General features: G+C 47.5%; 1 protein-coding gene across 1 annotated transcript in view; it reads left to right on the forward strand.

Moving 5' to 3' along the window:
* Positions 1-749: 749 nt before the first annotated feature.
* The window catches only part of LOC116981376 (interferon-induced protein with tetratricopeptide repeats 5-like), a 65,393-nt gene continuing 46,378 nt past the window's right edge, over positions 750-19,764 (forward strand). Inside the window, exon 1 of the mRNA XM_033034406.1 lies at positions 750-813. Coding sequence (XP_032890297.1) covers positions 809-813 — 5 coding nt within the window. The 5' untranslated portion in view covers positions 750-808. The remainder of the gene's footprint in view (positions 814-19,764) is intronic.

Raw genomic sequence — 19,764 nt, forward strand, 5'->3', positions numbered from 1 at the left:
CCGACGTCTTTTCCATTTCGGTAGAGATTTCACTTTTCTTTCTAAGTATCCGCTCCTCGTTACATTTCGTCGTGTTAAATTGCACGTTTTTAATCAAATCCTTCCCCCCCCCCCCCAATATTTCAAAAATAAACTAGCTTCTCACCCATAGAATCAGCAACAGCCCCAGCCCCTGCTGAACGTTCCATCGTGTGATGTCACAATGCCCGATATTCACATATGTCCAATCGGAATGGACCCATTTACATATGCCTATGCAGGAGCCCCAGCCAATGCTGAACGTTCCATCGTGTGATGTCACAATGCCCAATGCTCAAAGACATTGTTGCCATAGTGACAGTACAGAGAAGTTTCACCAGACTGATTCCTGAGATGTCAGAACATTCATATGAGAAAAGGCTGGATAGACTCGGTTTGTACTCGCTAGATTTTAGAAGATTAAGGGGGTATCTTATAGAAACGTATAAAATTCTTAAGGGGTTGGACGGGCTAGATGCAGAAAGATTGTTCCGGATGTTGGTGTGAGATTCAAAATCAGTCACAAACATCAATCCAACATCACTGGTTTGGAATTTGAACCAAGGTTTTTCAGTTTCACAACTAGACTGCACAGATGATAGGTAAGACTTGATTGTTTCAGTTTCCAGTTTCATTTCCAAAATGGGAAGTCTTAATTTTTTTCAGTTTCATTTCCACTTTCAGGGCGTGAACTATCTGGACTCATCACAATCAATGGACTATATAAACACCGCACACTGTCTCTGGTCCAGCCATTTCTCGGAAGGAAGACGGAATCCTGAACAGCAGCATGAGGTAAGGGACATCTTCACTTTGCACAGTGATATCGGGGATCAGGACCTTCTCAAAGCACTGACGCCGACATTAGGTGGATGAGTAGAGAAGCTTAGTTTTCAGTCTTTAGAGATACAGCGCGGAAACAGCACATGCGGCACGCCGAGTCCACCTCGAGCAGCGATCCCCGCACAAAAACACTATCCTGCACACACTGGGGACAATTTACATTGATACCAAGCCAATTAACCTACAAACCTGTACGTCTCTGGGGTGTGGGAGGAAACTGAAGATCTCAGAGGGATATAGCGCGGAAACAGGCCCTTCAGCCCACCGGGTCCACGGCGACCAGCGATCACCCCGTACACTCACACTATCCGACACAACCCAGGGACAATTTGCAATATTTACAACGCGAAATCAAACTACAAACCTGTACGTCTTTGGAGTGTGGGAGGGGAAACCGGAGCACCCAGGGAAAAAAACCACGTGGTCACGGGGAGAACGTACAAACTCCGTGCAGACGGCATCAAATCTCCTGAGGGGATGATCTAAGTGACAAACTGAAGCTGACAAGATGGGGTGGGGTGGTGATCATGGGTGCATATGTGTTAATCTCTGCTCAAAATATATCGAGAGCTCTGGTGTGAGTTCTGGTCACCGTGCCAAAGACAGGAATTGAGACAGAGGGTGCGGTCACAGGAAGCAGTAAAGTGTGATGAAAGATTACAGAAACTGGACTGATATTGGGTTGAGTGCAGGAGTTGAAGGAAGACCCTCCTCACCTCCCCCCCTGACTGTCCTGTCTGAAGAAGGGTCTTGACCCGAAACCTAGAAAATAGGTGCAGGAGTAGGACATTCGGCCCTTTGAGACAGCACCGCCAATCAATATGATCATGGCTGATCATCCAAAATCATTACCCCGTTCCTCCTTTTTCCCCATATCCCCTGATTGCATTAGCCTTAAGAGCTAAATCTAACTCTCTCTTGAAAACATCCAGTGAATTGGCCTCCAATGTCTTCTGTCAGATTCACTAGTCTCCGGGTGAATAGGTTTTTCCTCATCTCAGTCCTAAATGGCCTACCCCTTATTCTTAAGCTGTGACCCCTGGTTTTGGACTCCCCCAACATCGGGAACATCTTTCTTGCATCTAGCCTGTCCAATCCTTTAAGAATTGTATATGTTTCTATAAGATATCCTCTCATCCTTCTAAATTCCAGTGAATACAAGCCCAGTTGCCTTTGAGGCGGGGGGGGGGGGGAGGGTAGGTTTTAAATGCCGTTTTCTCCTGCCTGTCCGGGATATATTTTCTCGGGCTGCTAGCTGATGCTGAAAAATCGTTCGGACTTCCGTTCTCGGAAGTTTTAAAAAAAAATCGCGGGACAATTTAGTCGCTGGAGTAAAATAAAAAAGCGACTTCTAACGTCGTCAACACCGACAACGGGATGGATCTCACGTAGGGGACAAAACATAAGGTAAGTCGTAAATTTTACATATAAATTTGCTTCTTAGGTTGACTTTAATCAAAATTTCCATGGCATAAATGTGATTTTGGCCCCATACGAACCGGCAGTGTTTTTCCTGCCGATATGGGGTTCAAATTCACTGCAACCGCAACGTTCCAATCGATCACGTTCCACAAAAACGCACTCGCAAGATCCAAGTTCAAGTGAGTTTATTGTCATGTGTCCCTGACAGGACAATGAAATTCTTGCTTTGCTTAGCACACAGAACATAGTAGGCATTTACTACAAAACAGATCAGTGTGTCCATATACCACAATATAAATATATAACCATATAACCATATAACAATTACAGCACGGAAACAGGCCATCTCGACCCTTCTAGTCCGTGCCGAACACATAATCTCCCCTAGTCCCATATACATGCGCTCAGACCATAACCCTCCATTCCTTTCCCATCCATATAACTATCCAATTTATTTTTAAATGATAAAAACGAACCTGCCTCCACCACCTTCACTGGAAGCTCATTCCACACAGCTACCACTCTCTGAGTAAAGAAGTTCCCCCTCATGTTACCCCTAAACTTCAGTCCCTTAATTCTCAAGTCATGTCCCCTTGTTTGAATCTTCCCTACTCTCAGTGGGAAAAGCTTTTCCACGTCAACTCTGTCTATCCCTCTCATCATTTTAAAAACCTCTATCAAGTCCCCCCTTAACCTTCTGCGCTCCAAAGAATAAAGCCCTAACTTGTTCAACCTTTCTCTGTAACTTAGTTGCTGAAACCCAGGCAACATTCTAGTAAATCTCCTCTGTACTCGCTCTATTTTGTTGACATCCTTCCTATAATTAGGCGACCAAAATTGTACACCATACTCCAGAATTGGCCTCACCAATGCCTTGTACAATTTTAACATTACATCCCAACTTCTATACTCAATGCTCTGATTTATAAAGGCCAGCACACCAAAAGCTTTCTTTACCACCCTATCTACATGAGATTCCACTTTCAGGGAACTGTGCACAGTTATTCCCAGATCCCTCTGTTCTCCTACATTCTTCAATTCCCTACCATTTACCATGTACGTCCTATTTTGATTTGTCCTGCCAAGATGTAGCACCTCACACTTATCAGCATTAAACTCCATCTGCCATCTTTCAGCCCACTCTTCCAACTGGCATAAATCTCTCTGTAGACTTTGAAACTCTACTTCATTACCCGCAACCCCACCTATCTTAGTATCATCTGCATACTTACTAATCCAATTTACCACGCCATCGTCCAGATCATTGATGTACATGACAAACAACAGTGGACCCAATACAGATCCCTGTGGCACCCCACTCGTCACTGGCCTCCAACCTGACAAACAACCATCCACCATTACTCTCTGGCATCTCCCATTCAGCCACTGTTGAATCCATCTTGCTACTCCACCATTAATACCCAACCATTGAACCTTCTTAACCAACCTTCCATGAGGAACCTTGTCAAAGGCCTTACGGAAGTCCATATACACAACATCCACTGCTTTACCCTCATCAATTTCCCGAGTAACATCTTCAAAAAATTCAAGAAGATTAGTTAAACATGACCTTCCAGGCACAAATCCATGTTGACTGTTCCTAATCAGACCCTGTTTATCCAGATGCTTATATATATTATCTCTAAGTATTCTTTCCATTAATTTGCCCACCACTGACGTCAAACTAACAGGTCTATAATTGCTAGGTTTACTCTTTGACCCCTTTTTAAACAATGGAACAACATGCGCAGTACGCCAATCCTCCGGCACTATTCCCGTTTCTAATGACATTTGAAATATTTCTGCCATAGCCCCTGCTATTTCTACACTAACTTCCCTCAATGTCCTAGGGAATATCCTGTCCGGACCTGGAGACTTATCCACTTTTATATTTCTCAAAAGTGTCAGTACTTCCTCTTCTTAGATCCTCATAGTTTCCATAGCTACTCTACTTGTTTCCCTTACCTCACATAATTCAATATCCTTCTCCTTGGTGAATACCGAAGAAAAGAAACTGTTCAATATCTCCCCCATCTCTTTTGGCTCTGCAGATAGTTGGCCACTCTGACTCTCTAATGGACCAATTTTATCCCTCGTTATTCTTTTGCTATTAATATAGCGGTAGAAACCCTTCGGATTTACTTTTACCTTACTTGCCAAAGCAACCTCATATCTTCTTTTAGCTTTTCTAATTTCTTTCTTAAGATTCGTTTTACATTCTTTATACTCCTCAAGCACCTCATTTACTCCATGCTGCCTATAACTATTGTAGATCTCCCTCTTTTTCCGAACCAAGTGTCCAATTTCCCTTGAAAACCATGGCTCTTTACAATTTTTACGATTTCCTTTCAACCGAACAGGGACATAAAGATTCTGTACTCTTAAAATTTCACCTTTAAATGTACTCCATTTCTCTTCCACATCTTTCCCATAAAACAAACTGTCCCAATTTACTCCTTTTAAATCCTTTCGCATCTCCTCAAAGTTAGCCTTTCTCCAATCAAAAATCTCAACCCTAGGTCCAGTTTTGTCCCTCTCCATAATTATATTGAAACTAATGGTATTGTGATCACTGGACCCGAACTGTTCCCCAACGCATACCTCTGCCACCTGACCCATCTCATTTCCTAACAGGAGGTCCAGTACCGCCCCTTCTCTAGTAGGTACTTCTATGTATTGTTGCAAAAAACTATCCTGCACACATTTTACAAACTCCAACCCATCCAGCCCATTTACAGAATGTGTTTCCCAGTCTATGTGTGGAAAATTGAAATCTCCCACAATCACTACCTTGTGCTTACTACTAATATCTGCAATCTCCTTACATATTTGCTCTTCCAATTCTCGCTCCCCATTTGGCGGTCTATAATACACCCCTATAAGTGTTGCTACCCCTTTCCCATTTCTCAGTTCCACCCAAATAGCCTCCCTAGACGAGCCCTCTAATCTATCCTGCCAAAGCACTGCTGTAATATCTTCCCTGATAAGCAATGCAACACCTCCACCTCTTGCCCCTCCAATTCTATCACACCTGAAGCAACGAAATCCTGGAATATTTAGTTTCCAATCACAGCCCTCCTGTAACCATGTTTCACTGATCGCCGCAACATCATACTTCCAGGTGTCAATCCAGGCTCTAAGTTCATCCACTTTTCTTACAATGCTCCTAGCATTAAAATATACACATTTAAGAAACCCACCCTCTCTTATTCTCTGATTATTTTCTTTTTCTTCTCTCTCCCCTACATTTTGGGTCAGAGTGCTACCATTCTCTGCCCCCTGCTTCACACACTGACTGCTAGCTTTCCCAATTTGAGTCCCTCCCCCCAACCATACTAGTTTAAAGTCTCCCCAGTAGAATTTGCAAATCTCCCCGCCAGGATATTGGTCCCCCTTGAGTTCAAGTGCAACCCGTCCTTTCTGTACAGGTCGCACCTTCCCCAAAAGAGGTCCCAATGATCCAGAAACTTGAATCCATACCCACTGCACCAGTCTCTCATCCACGCATTTATCCTCCACCTCGCTCCATTCCTACTCTCACTGTCGCGTGGCACAGGTAGTAATCCTGAGATTGTTACCTTTCCAGTCCTTCTCCTTAACTCTCTACCTAACTCCCTAAATTCTTCTTTCAAAACCACAAACCCCCGGTCCATGTCAACTCTCACCCCATAACCTCCACGAACTCATTTAAGTTTCTAGGCACCTATATCTCCAATAATCTAAAATGGCACATCAATGCAGACCACGTCATCAAGAAAGGTCAACAACGTCTATATTTCCTCAGACAGCTCAAAAAGTTCAGAGTTGATAAACACCTCCTGGTCCGTTTCTATCAATCAATCATTGAAAGCATCATCACCTCCTCAATCACAGTCTGGTACGGTAACACCGATAGTCACTCACTACACAGAATACAACGCATTGTCTCCAAGGCCTCCAGGATCATCAACTCCCCCCTCCCCTCAATCCATTCAAGTTATCTCCTACGTACCTCACAACGGGCAAAAAAGATCATCTCGGACCCCTCCCATCCAGCAAATCACCTTTTTCAGTCTCTCCCTTCGGGGAGGCGCCTCAGGTCACTTGCTACTAAAACCACCCGCTTTAAAAACAGTTTCTTCCCCTCAGCAATAAGAACTCTCAATTCCGTCCAATAATCAGACAATAATATGACTTTTGATGTATACAGTGTCTTGTCTATGGTCTTTGTTTGTTCTTTTGCACTATGTATTGTTGATGAGATTTGTGATTTGTGATGTGGTATGGATGCACTTTATTACGGTGATCTGTGTTATTAGTGGTATGTAACAAAAGCAGTGTACCATCATGTACCGAACCCAAATACCACCAACCCTGGTTGCGTGGCAATTAAAGATTCTATTCTATTCTATTCTATTCTATTCTATTCAGGACCTCTTCTCTTTTTTTACCTATGTCGTTGGTACCTATATGCACCACAACCTCAGGCTCCTCTCCCTCCCATTTCAGGATTTCTTGGACACGTTCAGACACATCCCTGACCCTGGCACCAGGGAGGCAAACTACCATCCGGGACTCCTGTCTGCGTCCACAGAATCGCCTATCCGACCCCATGACTATAGAGTCCCCTATTACAATTGCCCTCCTCTTCTTTTCCTTACCCTTCTGAGCAACAGGACCGGTCTCTGTGCCAGAGGCCCGGCCGCTGTCGCCGCCCCCAGGTAGGCTGTCTCCCCCACCCTTACTCAAACACGAGTACTTATTTTCAAGGTGTACAGCCACCGGGGTACTCACATAAACAAATAAACTGAAGTGCAAATAGCAGATAATGGGCCACCAATAATCAGAGTTTTGTCCGAGCCAGGTTTAATAGCCTGATGGCTGTGGGGAGTAGCTATTCCTCAACCTGGTTGTTGCAGTCTTCAGGCTCCTGTACCTTCTACCTGAAGGTAGCAGGGAGATGAGTGTGTGGCCAGGATGGTGTGAGTCTCTGATGATACTGCCAGCCTTTTTGCGACTGCAATAAATCTCCTCGATGGAAGGAATGTCAGAGCCGATGATGGACTGGGCAGTGTTTACTACTTTTTGTAGTCTTTTCCTCTCCAGGGCGGGAGAGAGGGGAGAGAGAGGAGAGAGGAGAGAGAGAGAGGTGAAGAGAGAGGGGAGGGAGAGGGGGGAGAGAGAGGGGGGAGAGAGAGGGGGCGAGAGAGGGGAGAGAGAGAGGGGAGAGAGAGAGGGGGAGAGAGAGAGGGGGAGAGAGAGAGGGGGAGAGAGAGTGGGGGAGAGAGAGAGGGGGAGAGAGAGAGGGGGAGAGAGAGGGGGAGAGAGAGAGAGGGGGAGAGAGAGAGAGGGGAGACAGGGGGATAGAGAGGCAGGGCTGCCAACTCCTATGCATTGAGCGTGAGAATCACGCATTTCGCCATCACGCTGATCACAAATTTCTCTCGCTCTTTTGTGAGAAATTCTGTGATCAACAAAAATTTTAAAACTCATATCAACTGCATGGTCCATGGGTGTTGGAAGCAGAAGCAGCGACGGGGACAGATGTGGACGGGGAGTGGGGCTGGCGAGTGTTTGCCGGGCTGGCTAGTCGCTCACTACAACTCCGGCCATGGAGCAGCTTCAGTGCAAGGCATCAGAAGCGTTGCGCCGCTGCCATGAGAGTCTCTGTGCCAAATTCGCCCAGGTGACCGGCATGGATCAGGCTGCAGCTCAGTGCATCCTGGAGGACAACCAGTGGCTGCTGGAAGTAAGTACCAAGCACTGGGTAGAAACAGTGGAAGATGGTGGACTTCAAATGGGGGTGGTTGGAGAAAGCATCCTGCTTGCCTGCTAGATATTCACTTACTGTAACTGCAGGAAAAATGTTCCCGATGCTGGGGGAGTTCAGAACCAGGGGTCACAGTTTAAGAATAAAGGGGGGGGGCAGTTAGGACTGAGATGAGGACAAACTTTCTTCACGTAGAGAGTTGTGAATCTGTGGAATTCTCTGCCACAGAAGGCAGTGGAGGCCAATTCACTGGATTCTTTCAAGAGAGTTAGATTTAGTTCTTGGGGCTAACAAAATCAAGGGATATGGGGAAAAAACAGGAAATAGGTACAGATTTTAGATGAATAGCCATGATCATATTGAATGGCAGTGCTGGCTCAAAGGGCCGATGGCCTATTCCTGCACCTATTTTCAATGTTTCTATGCTTGAGTATATGGCAATAAAACTCGATCACATGATTTTGAAGCATTCATGCATGTTGGAGGTATAATGTAGTCATAGAGTGATACAGTGTGAAAACAGGCCCTTCGGCACAACTTGCCCACACCTGCCAACATGTCCCAGCAACACTACCTGCTTTTGGTCCATACCTCCAAACCTGTCCTATCCATGTATCAGTCTAAGTTTTTCTTAAATGTCAGGATCCTTGCCTCAACTACCTCCTCTGGCAGCTTGTTCCATACACCCACCACCCTTTGTGTGGATAAAGTTACCCCTTAAAAAGTTACCTCTTAAAAATACTTCATACAAAAAACATTGAAACCAACTTCTACAATGCACATGATTTTAATACATCAAATTTCAAAAAGTTCCTACCCTGGGAGGGGGGGACACCCTTCTTCCACACCCTCTCCCCACTCGGTTGCTCCCCTCCCTCACTGGGAACCCCCCAGGCCAGTGATCAGTGATTGCTCAGCCTCCCCCCTTTCAAAAACGCTCCACGGAGAACACTGCCAGATATGAGCGGGAAACTGAGATCCATGATGTCTGGATCCCAATGCTCAGCACATCATGTTTCGGAGTTGGGTAATGTTATTGATTGTAATTAGCCTGATTTGTAATTAGTTGACAAAACCTTAATTGATGAATCCAGAATATCTAGGGGGATGGGATAAGTGTAATATTAAATGACATGCAAGGTGTCAGGCTGTCTGTCACAACGTACAGCCTTGAACCCATTATTTCCTTCAGTTAAATATTGGGAAGGTAGCACTATTGTCATTTGCCACTCAATTATTATGTTTGTTTACCTCACTGACTATTTCTAACCCCCCCCCAATTCCTTTCACAGGTTGAATGGAAATGTCCCCAATCTCATTGTCTTATTAATTGAACACGTAGATGAACATCCTCAAGGAGTGTAATCAGATGGAAACTGATTCAGATGTGATGTTTAAGAGCTTGTTCAAAGAAGGGGTATATTTTAAAGGAGTGACAGAGATACTTGCAGGGGAATGTGTGAGGAGATTATTATTTGTATTTAGTTTTAGCTTGAACCAGGACATCTGAAGATTCAAAGTTTAATATAGTAATTGTGCTGATACTGACCCCAACCAACCATGTAATGAATATCATCCATTCCGGCGGTTTTACTTTTATGATGCCATTTAAACTTCACTTGGATTTCAATCACTTCAATGTAGAAGTAATTGGGAATGGGGAGCATTGGAACAAAACTTTACCCTCGGTGCATATTAACTATATGAATACCACAGAAAAGATTATGTACTCTCAAGATCACATTTAATAGAATAATATTGCTTAAATATATAGTTATTGAACTTTGCATTTCGGAAAAGTTCCAGCTGAGAGGAAGACAGCAAAATGCTGAAAATATTGGGGGTGAAAATGACTTCAGGACAGTTTGTTACGAAAATGAAGAAATTGTAATAGAATACTTATACAGCTGAGTGAGTATAATTTTATGGATTGGAATTGTGTTCAACCAGCTGATGACTTATTTGACAAAGTAACTAGCATGTTAGATAACAAGGAAGCCAATGAATGTAGCAAATTTTGTTATCCATAATTTGGTCTGTGAAGTGCCCCATAAAGGATTACTGCATTAGATAAGCACCTGTGGACTTGAACGTAATAGGTTAAGTCCAGGGGGTCAGATATGGGGCTTTATGTGTGGGCCAGATATATTGTCAGTGCAAAGGGGCTAGGAGCAAGGCCAAGTTTGCATCCAGAGTCTAGGTCTGGAATAGTACTAGATGTGCAGTTAAAGCTGGGACCAGGGGTGTGTTCAGCACTGGGAACCTAAGCAGGTAAGCAGCTATGATCAGGGTAGAATAGGGGGCCAGGTGTAAGGCTGGACTCAGGGTCAGGAATGAGAGAAGGTATGCAACTGGAGTCAGGGCCAGGAGTAGTACCAGGTATGCAGTGAGACCCAGGTTGGTCAACATGGACCAAGTGCTTGATTATAATCTGATTTCCATACATGAATACACTAAGATCAGTCATGTGCTGCACCTGTTGATCAGAGCCTGGGCTCTACTGTGGAATGTAATTAGGAATGTAATTTACTCTAACCTTATTCATAGCTAATCCAATTTAAAGCATATATATTGCATTCAAGTGTAGGTTAAAAGACTCGCTACAGTATGCACCATATTGCACAATTTCAAGCTGAAAAATGCAAAGGTTCCGTACTAATGGGAGAGGGGACACCCTCCCCCCCCCTCCTCTCCCCCCACCTCCTCCCCCCCCCCCTCCTCTCCCCCCCACCCCCCCCCCCCCCCCCAGTCGCTATGCTCTCTCGGGCTTGGTCTCTCGCAATTTCTCACTCCCAACTCTCATCCAATGTTGGCTTAAACCAAGGGAAGGTGTGACCTCCGTCCCCACCTATGACCTTTTGTCAATGGGAGGGAATCAGGTGGGAGAAGGTGAAAGATCAGGCTCCCATTTGCTGTCCTCACCTCGAACCGCGCTTTGGAACGATGTGAGGGTCGGCCATCTAGTGAAGGTCATGCCCTAGGCATGACGGGATAGTGGGCTACATCCCACTTCCTCCCCCTCCCAAGGCAGTCTTGGAATAATGGGAAGGTTGACCGAAATCCTAAGGCCATCTTTCCCCCCCTCAACCCTTCCCCCTCCCATCCTCTCCAACCAGAAACCTACACATACACAGAGACAGACAGGCACACACACACACAGTCACACACTCACACAGACAGACACGCACAGACACACACGCACAGACACAGACATACAGACAACAGAGACATACTGTATACACACACAGACATACACACACAGAAATGCAGACACACGCGCACACACACACACACAAAAATATACCTACACACAGAGCCACATAAATACACACACACACATACAGACATTCTGTATACACACGCAGACAGACACACACACACAGACATACAGCCACACACACACACACAAAGACAGACACACGGACATACAGACACATGCACACACACACACAAACAGACATAGACACACACACAAACATATACCTACACACAGAGCCACATAAACACACACACAGACACACACACACTAACAAACACATGGACAATCACCCACGCATACACACACAATCTCTCACACACAATCTCTCACACACAGTCACACAGTCTCACACTGACACACACTCTCACACTCACAGTCTCTCACACTCACACACAGTCTCTCACACTCACACACACTCACACACACTCACACACACTCACACACACATTCACACACACTCTCTCACACACACACACAGACACTGACCTGGTCAAAGTGGATGGCTTTAGACTCGTTCCCGTTGGCTGCTGGTTCGTGGATGGCAGAGAAGGCCGCCTTCAGCCCGCCGGGCCGAACCGTCATCACCAGCGCCCCCCCCCTCACCACCGGCCTGTCCAGGCCTAGCCATCGGCCCCCCCTCACCACCGGCCTGTCCGGGCCTGACCGTTGGCCCCCCCTCACCGCTGGGCCCCTGCCGGGGGTCCGTCGCACACCACCAGGCAGTGGCCCTCCAGGGCCACCGACTCTGTCTCGTTCTGGGCCCTGCAGGGGAGAGGGGGCAGGAGGGTGAGGAAGGGTCCCGGGCCCAATATGGCCGCCTGGGGCCCCACTGTCCGTCGCCGCGGCAACCCGCTGGAGGCTTGAGGCCCGGTTACTGACCTTGGGCCTGCGGGGGTCAAGGTCAGTCAGGGGTCTACTGACGACTGAGGAGGGGGGAGTTGTCGTCTGGACCCGGGGGTTTGGCCTCAGGTCTCAGGCCTCGTCACCACGGCAACGTGGATCTGTGGGGGAGAGGGGGGGAGAGAGAGAGGGGAGAGAGAGTAGGGGAGAGAGATAGGGGGGAGAGAGAGAGAGTGGGGTAGAGAGAGAGGGGGAGAGTTAGGGGGGAGAGAGAAGAGGCAGAGAGTAGAAGGGGGTAGAGAGGGGGCGAGGCTCTCTTCACCACCTCCAGATTAAATTCCATTTGGAATATTTTGGAGGAACAAGAAACCAAGAATCAATAGGGAGAAAGAGGGAAGGAGAGAGAAAGGAGGGGAGAAGGGGTGATGGAGAGAGAGAGAGAGAGAAAGAGTGGGGGAGGGAGAGTGGGGGGGGGGGGAGAGAGAATGGGGGGAGAGAGAGAGTGGGGGGGGAGGGAGAGAGTGGGGGGAGGGAGAGAGTGGCGGGAGAGAGTGGCGGGAGAGAGAGTGGGGAGGGAGAGAGTGGGGGGAGGGAGAGGGGAAATGATTGTTTACTGACAGTGTACAGCACCAGTGTGTCGCACAGACAGTCTTCAGTTCCCTCCCACACTCCAAAGATGTATAGATATGTAGGTTAATTGGCTTGGTGCATATGTAAATTGTCCCTAGTGTGTGTAGGATAGTGTTAGTATACGGGGATCGCACCGGGGCCGGTGCAGACTCGGTGGGCCGAAGGGCCTGTTTCCACATTGTATCTCTAAACTAAACTAAACAAAAACTATCAGCCTACAATTACAAGCCTGCAAGTCTTTGGAGTGTGGGAGGAAACCGGAGATCTCGCAGTAAACCTACGCAGGTCACGGGGAGAACGTACAAACTCCGTACAGACAGGCATTGTTATCATTACAGTGTTGACATTCTTATCCACGATGCACCTAACCCCTCCTTCACTCCTTCACGGCAATCAGTGCTCACGGAAGGCCTCACGAGTCCCGGACATAGGCCCGGAAGTGGGGCAGGCGGTCGACTCAGGCAGAACCCTCGACTGTCCGTTGCCGGGACACGTGAGCGAGCATCTTGGCCAGATCCAGGGGCAAACCGACATGGAGGTCCCCCTTCCTCCCACCACTGAATAGCCGACCGAACCTCCTCCTCCGTACCGGGAAACCTAAGATCAGGAGGGTGGAGCTGAAATGCAGCTAAAACTTGAGCTTTTTTTGCTTTGTGCTATTCATTCAGCAGAATGTCTATACATGATTACAATCAAGCTGTCCACAATGCACAGATCCAGGATAAAGGGAGTAACGTTTAGTCCAAGGTAAAGTTTGATAATAGATAGACCGATGAGGTAGCTGGAAGGTCAGGACCGCTCTCTAGTTGGTGATAGGATGGTTCCGTTGCCTGATAACAGCTTGGAAGAAACTGTCCCTGAATCTGGAGGTGTGCGTTTTCACACTTCTGTGCCTCTTGCCCGTTGGGTGAGGGTAGGAGAGGGAGTGACCAGGGTGCGACTCATCCTTGATTATGCCTGACCCACTGAGTTACTCCAGCTTTTTGTCTGTTGTCCCATTGATCACCTTGTGCTCTCTTGCAGCGACACACTGAGGGAGTCCTTGTTGGTGAAGCTCGGCCAGCTTCAGTGCCACTTCACTTGGAGGCCAAGGATGAACGACAGTGACCTGGACAACGTGAAGCAGAAGTTGCAGGATTCGATTATCATCGGCAGGAATCACCACGGCGTGCCGCACAACCACTTGGCTTACATCAACTACCTGCAGGGCAACTACGAAGAAGCTCTCCGTGACTTAGAGGAGGCGGAGAGACGTCTGAGGGAGATCCACGGGGAAGGATTTGAGAGGAGGAGCATCGTCACCTATGGCAACCGGGCCTGGTTGCATTACCACATGGGGCAACTCAGCGAGGCCCAGTCCTACCTCGACAAGCTGGAGGTGATGTGTGGCCCTCTCACACAGGGCCCGCACGTCACGGCAATGGTGCCCGAGGTGTGGGGGGAGAAGGGGTGGTCTTTGCTGACCTCCCACTCTCAGTGCTGCGAGGAGGCGAAGGAATGTTTTGCCAGGGCTCTGGAGGAAGATCCCGACAACACGGAGTGGAACATCGGCTACGCCACCGCTCTGTACCGTCTGGAACCGAGTTCCGTGATCCCGGAAAACCCTGAAGTGAGTCAGTCGGTGAGACAGCTGAGACGGGTGCTGGAGCTCGAACCGGGTGAATCTGTGGCCAGGGTGATGCTGGCCCTCAGGCTCCAAGCATTCCGGCAACAGGCAGAAGCGAATGAATTGGTTGAAGAAGCGTTGCGGACAAGCCCAGATTCTCCATATGTGCTCCGCTATGCAGCAAAGTTTTACAGGAAACAGCGCAATGTTGATGAAGCGATAGAGCTGTTGAAGAGAGCCTTAGAATTCACTCCGCGCTCTTCCTTCTTGCACCATCAAATAGGTATCTGTTACAGGAACAAGCTATTGGCTCTGCGTGAAAATCAAGGCAGTCGAGACCCAGGCGTGGAGGCTGAGTTGATCAGCCATTGCAAGCACCATTTTGGAACGGCATTTCAACTGAACCCATCGAATGTATTTGCAAAGCTGGATTTTGCCGGGATCTGCTTAATGAATGATGAATCAGACAGAGCAGTGGAGATATACAACATCCTCCGGAGTTTAGAGGATGTTACTCCAGATGAAAAGCAGGCAATAGAGTTACAGCTTGGATTATATGAACTGGATCACACCAAATCTGAATCAAACGCCATCCACCATTTTATGGAAGGCATTAAAATCCAGCGCAGCACGGAAAATTGGAAAACTTGTTGCACTAAATTGGAGAAGATTGCAAGAAGGCAAATTACCAGGAACCCGGACAACAGCAGAGCCTGGGGTATCCTGGGGTTTCTTCACCGAGAAGCCGGGGAGAATTCTGAAGCTGTTGAATGCTATGAAAAGGCCTTGCGGTGGGATCGTGGCAACGAAGAATATCTCAGCGCTCTTCGTGAATTGCGCCCTTCTACTTAGGCTGGAGATACCAGGACCAGGAGGTAAGGGCGAGAAAGGTCCTTCCTCAACCATTCCTCACTAGAACATAGAACGTAACACAGTACAGCGCAGGAACAGGCCCTTCGGCCCACGGTGTCTGTGCAGAACACGATGCCAAGACCAAATCCTATCTGTCTCCATTCCCTGTATTTCCATCGGCCCATCCAAATGTCTGTCAAATGCCACAATCGTGCCTCAACCACCACTCACGGCAGCAAGTTCCGGGCGCACACAGCCCTCTGTGTAAAAAAAACATGCCCCGCACATCTCCTGTAGCTAATACCCTCTAGTCCAGGAACCTCCTCTGCACCCTTTCCAAAGCCTCCACATCAATGGGGCGCCCTGAACTACATGTGATACTCCAAATTAACTCCAAATAATCAAAGTCCGATAAAGCTGCATCATGCCTCCCTGACTGATACAAAAGTTAGTGATTTTGCAGATAGTGAAGATGGTTGTGAAAGATTGCAGCAGGATCTTGATCGATTGGCCAGGTGGGCGGAGGAATGGTTGATGGAATTTAATACAGAGAAGTGTGAGGTGTTGCGTTTTGGAACTTCGAACAAGGGCAGGACCTACACAGTAAATGTTAGGCCTCTGGGTAGTGTTGTAGAGCAGAGCAATCTCAGAGTACAGGTGCATGGTTCCTTGAAGGTCGAGTCGCAGGTAGATAAGGTGGTCAAAAACACTTTTGGCACTTTGGCCTTCATAGAAACATAGAAAATAGGTACAGGAGTAGGCCATTCGGCCCTTCGAGCCTGCACCGCCATTCAATACGATAATTGCACTGGCGGCAGCCCTGTCAGCAGCGTGTCAGTTTTTTCAACCTTTTTTATTTTTTTAGTATGTCTTAAAGTATGATTTTAATGTTTCTTTGTGTGTTTTGTGTGGGGGGTGGTGTGGGGGGGCTGAGGGGGAAACCGTTTTGGCCGCCTCCTCCATGGAGAGGCGACTTTTTCCAGGTCACCTCCCCCGTGGCCTAACAATCAGGATCGGCGCGGCCTTTCCCGGAGACGCGCCCGGGACTTCAGCGGCGGGCGCAGGGTGGACTCTCGCCGTGGAGCGGGTGAGCCCTCGCTGGGGCTCGCTGGAGGGGAGCGTTCCGCTTTGCTGGCCCGCGGCAGCCGGCAGCCTGAAGCCGCAGTCTGCACAGCTCCAGCTGGCGCGGTGTCTGCAGCCCGGGATCACTCGTGGGAGACCCGGGGGGGAGAAGAAGCTCCGAATGCCGGCCCGCGGCCAACTTCTACCGCGGGCCCGGCGAGGACTCCATCACCCCTGGAGGGGAGCTTCAACCGCCGGCCCTGCCATCTGTGGTGCTTCTGGCTGCGGTGCGGCGGGAACTTTACATCTTCAACCGCCGGCCTGCGGCCTACACCATCCTGAAGCCGCGGTCTCCGGTGGGGAAGAGCCGATCCTGGACTTACCTTGACTTTACTTTGTTCTTACCATCTGAACGCCCGCAGCAACGGCTGCGGAGGTGGAGGTCCCGACCACGGGGGAAAATGGAGGAGGACTGGCCAATTTCTGTGCCTTCCACCACAGTGATGAATGCTGTGGTGGATGCTTGTGTAACATTTTGATTGTGGTTGTGTGTTCTTTATTATTGTACCGCTGCTGACAAATTCATTTCACTTGCACTTTATGTGCAATGTGACGAATAAAACTGATTGATTGATTGATTGATTGATTGATCATGGCTGATCATCCAACTCAGTATCCTGTACCTGCCTTCTCTCCATACCCCCTGATCCCTTTAGCCACAAGGGCCACATCTAACTCCATCTTAAATATATCCAATGAACTGGCCTCAACTACCTTCTGTGGCAGAGAGTTCCAGAGATTCACCACTCTCTGTGTGAAAAATGTTTTTCACATCAGTCAGAGTATAGAAGTTGGGAGGTCATGTTGCAGTTGTATAAGACGTTGGTGAGACCACATTTAGAATATTGGATTCAGGTCTGGGCACCAAGTTACAGGAAAGATATTGTCAAGCTTGAAAGGGTTCAGAAAAGATTCACGAGGATGTTGCCAGGACTAGAGGGTGTGAGCTATAGGGAGAGGTTGAGTAGGCTGGGTCTCTACTCCATGGACGCAGGAGGATGAGGAGAGATCTTATCGGGGTATACAAAATCATGAGAGGAATAGATTGGGTAGATGCACAGAGTCGTTTGCCCAGAGTAGGGGAATCGAGGAGCAGGGGACATAGGTTCAAGGTGAAGGGGAAAAGAGTTAATAGGAATCTGAGGGGTAGCTTTTTCACACAAAGGGTGGTGGGTGTATGGAACATGCTGCCAGAGGAATTAGTTGAGGCTGGGACTATCCCATCGTTAACGAAACAGTTAGACAGGTACATGGATAGGACAGGTTTGGAGGGATATGGACCAAGCAGAGGCAAGTGGGACTAGTGTAGCTGGGACATTGTTGGGTGGTGTGGGTGACTTGGGCTGAAGGGCCCCACACTGTATCACTCCATGACTATGAATCTATGACTTATATTCAATGCTTGGACCTATGAAGGCAAGCATAGTATATGGTGACAGACACAAAAAGCTGAAGTAACTCAGCGGGTCAGGCAGCATCTCTGGAGAAAATGAATAGGTGACATTTCAGGTAAAGACCCTTCTTCAGAACTGAAAAGTCACCTAATCCTTTTCTCCAGAGATGCTGCCTGACCCGCTGAGACACCCCAGGCTTTTGTGTCTATCCTCGGTGTAAACCAGCATCTGCACTTTCCTTCCTCATCTTACCGTACGCCTTCTTCACCACTCGATCTACTTGTGCGGCCACTTTCAGAGCATTGTGGAGTTGGATGCCATGATTATTACAGAGTCTGACCAAGCTTGTGTGAGGTGCCTTAATGGAGACACTTGAATTGACATTTTGTTGATGATCTTCTGCAGGTTTGGTGCCCGTTTCTCTGACTGATCTACAGTGATCCCATCTCTCAACAATCCTTCACATTCAACCAGAGGTGGATCAGAGCTGCGTTGTGGAGGACGTGACGCCATTTCACGTGCGTCCGATGTGATGGTCAGAATAGAGGCACCAGCAGTGATTTCCCAGCCCGTTACTCAATGGTCACAAATTAACCTGGACGTTAATTGTTTGTCCACTAAATTCTGGAATTAAAAGTTTAGGATTAAGTTTATTGTTGCCACGTGTACTAAGATACACTGAAAAGCTTTGTTTTGCTTCCTATCCAAACGGATCAGAGAATACTGTACATAAGTACAGACGTTAAACTCAAGTACAATAGATAGAGCAAAGGGGAGATCAGTTCAGTTTAGTTCATGGTCACGTGTACTGTTAAAGGTTTAGGATTAAGGTTTATGTTCATTATTGTCACGTATACCGGGGGACAATGCAGAGCTTTGTGTTGCATGCTATCGAAATATATCAGAGGCTTAAGGTGTGGGGGGGGGGGGGGAGTTAATGAGAACCTGAGGGGTGCAAAACTATAAAAGAGGGAGTTAGAACTGATTTTTGTGTGAGAAGCACCATCGATGATGTGCAATCTGATTTAGTTTCTAGGATATAATGCCGACAATTACGAGTTTCAACTTTTTTGTTTAAAGCGTTATGAACATTGGGGCACGTTTCATGATCAATATTGTTTAACATTCTGTAATATCAGAGTTTGTGCATTAAAGTAATTAATAAATCACTCATAAAATGCGACAATTCTCGTGCATCATTACGCGTCAACGGTGCAGTCTAAGTGGTTTTCTTGGTCCACATTAAGGTGAACAGGATCAGCTCCAGGGGATTCAAGGGGCTACACGGTTGGGTAGCGGTAATGTTGCTGCCTTACAGCGACAGAGACCCGGGTTTGATCCTGACTACGGGTGCTGACTGTACGGAGTTTGTACGTTCTCTCAGTGACCGTGTGGGTTTTCTCTGGGTGCTCCGGTTTCCTCCCACACTCCAAAGTCATACAGGGTTGTAGGTTAATTGGCTTTGGTATGACGTAAAATTGTACCTAGTGTGTAGGATAGTGTTAGTGCGCTAGGACTCGGTCGGCCGAAGGGCCTGTTTCCACGCCGTATCTCTAAAGTCTAAAAGTTGCACTTCAGCCTTGAGCCGATATTAATAAAGTTTACGCTTGTTCAATGGTTCTTTATTGTCACGTGTACCAAGGTACAATGAAAACATTTTATTTGCAGGGTTCAGCAAGGTATTACTATATATATAACGCCAATCCTGGATTAAGTACAAAGTGTACAGAAATAGTCCACTGAGACCATTTACAAGAGTCGCCAGGGTTTTGGCGCCATTTTTCAAAGTTCCAGTTGCTTTAAGAGCAGCAGGTCATAAAGGCCCGTTGATAGGTATGTGTAGAAAGGAACTGCAGATGCTGGTTGACACCAAAGGTAGGCACAAAGTACTGGCGTAACTCAGTGAGTCAGGCAGCACATCTGGAGAAAAAGGATGGCTGACGTTATAGGTCAGAATCCTGCTTCAGACTGAAAGTGTAGTGGAGGGAACCAAAGGTAAATAAAGGCCAGAATAAAACGGGGTCGGCAA

The sequence above is a fragment of the Amblyraja radiata genome, chromosome 15 (assembly GCF_010909765.2).
Source record: "Amblyraja radiata isolate CabotCenter1 chromosome 15, sAmbRad1.1.pri, whole genome shotgun sequence".
NCBI lineage: Eukaryota > Metazoa > Chordata > Chondrichthyes > Rajiformes > Rajidae > Amblyraja > Amblyraja radiata.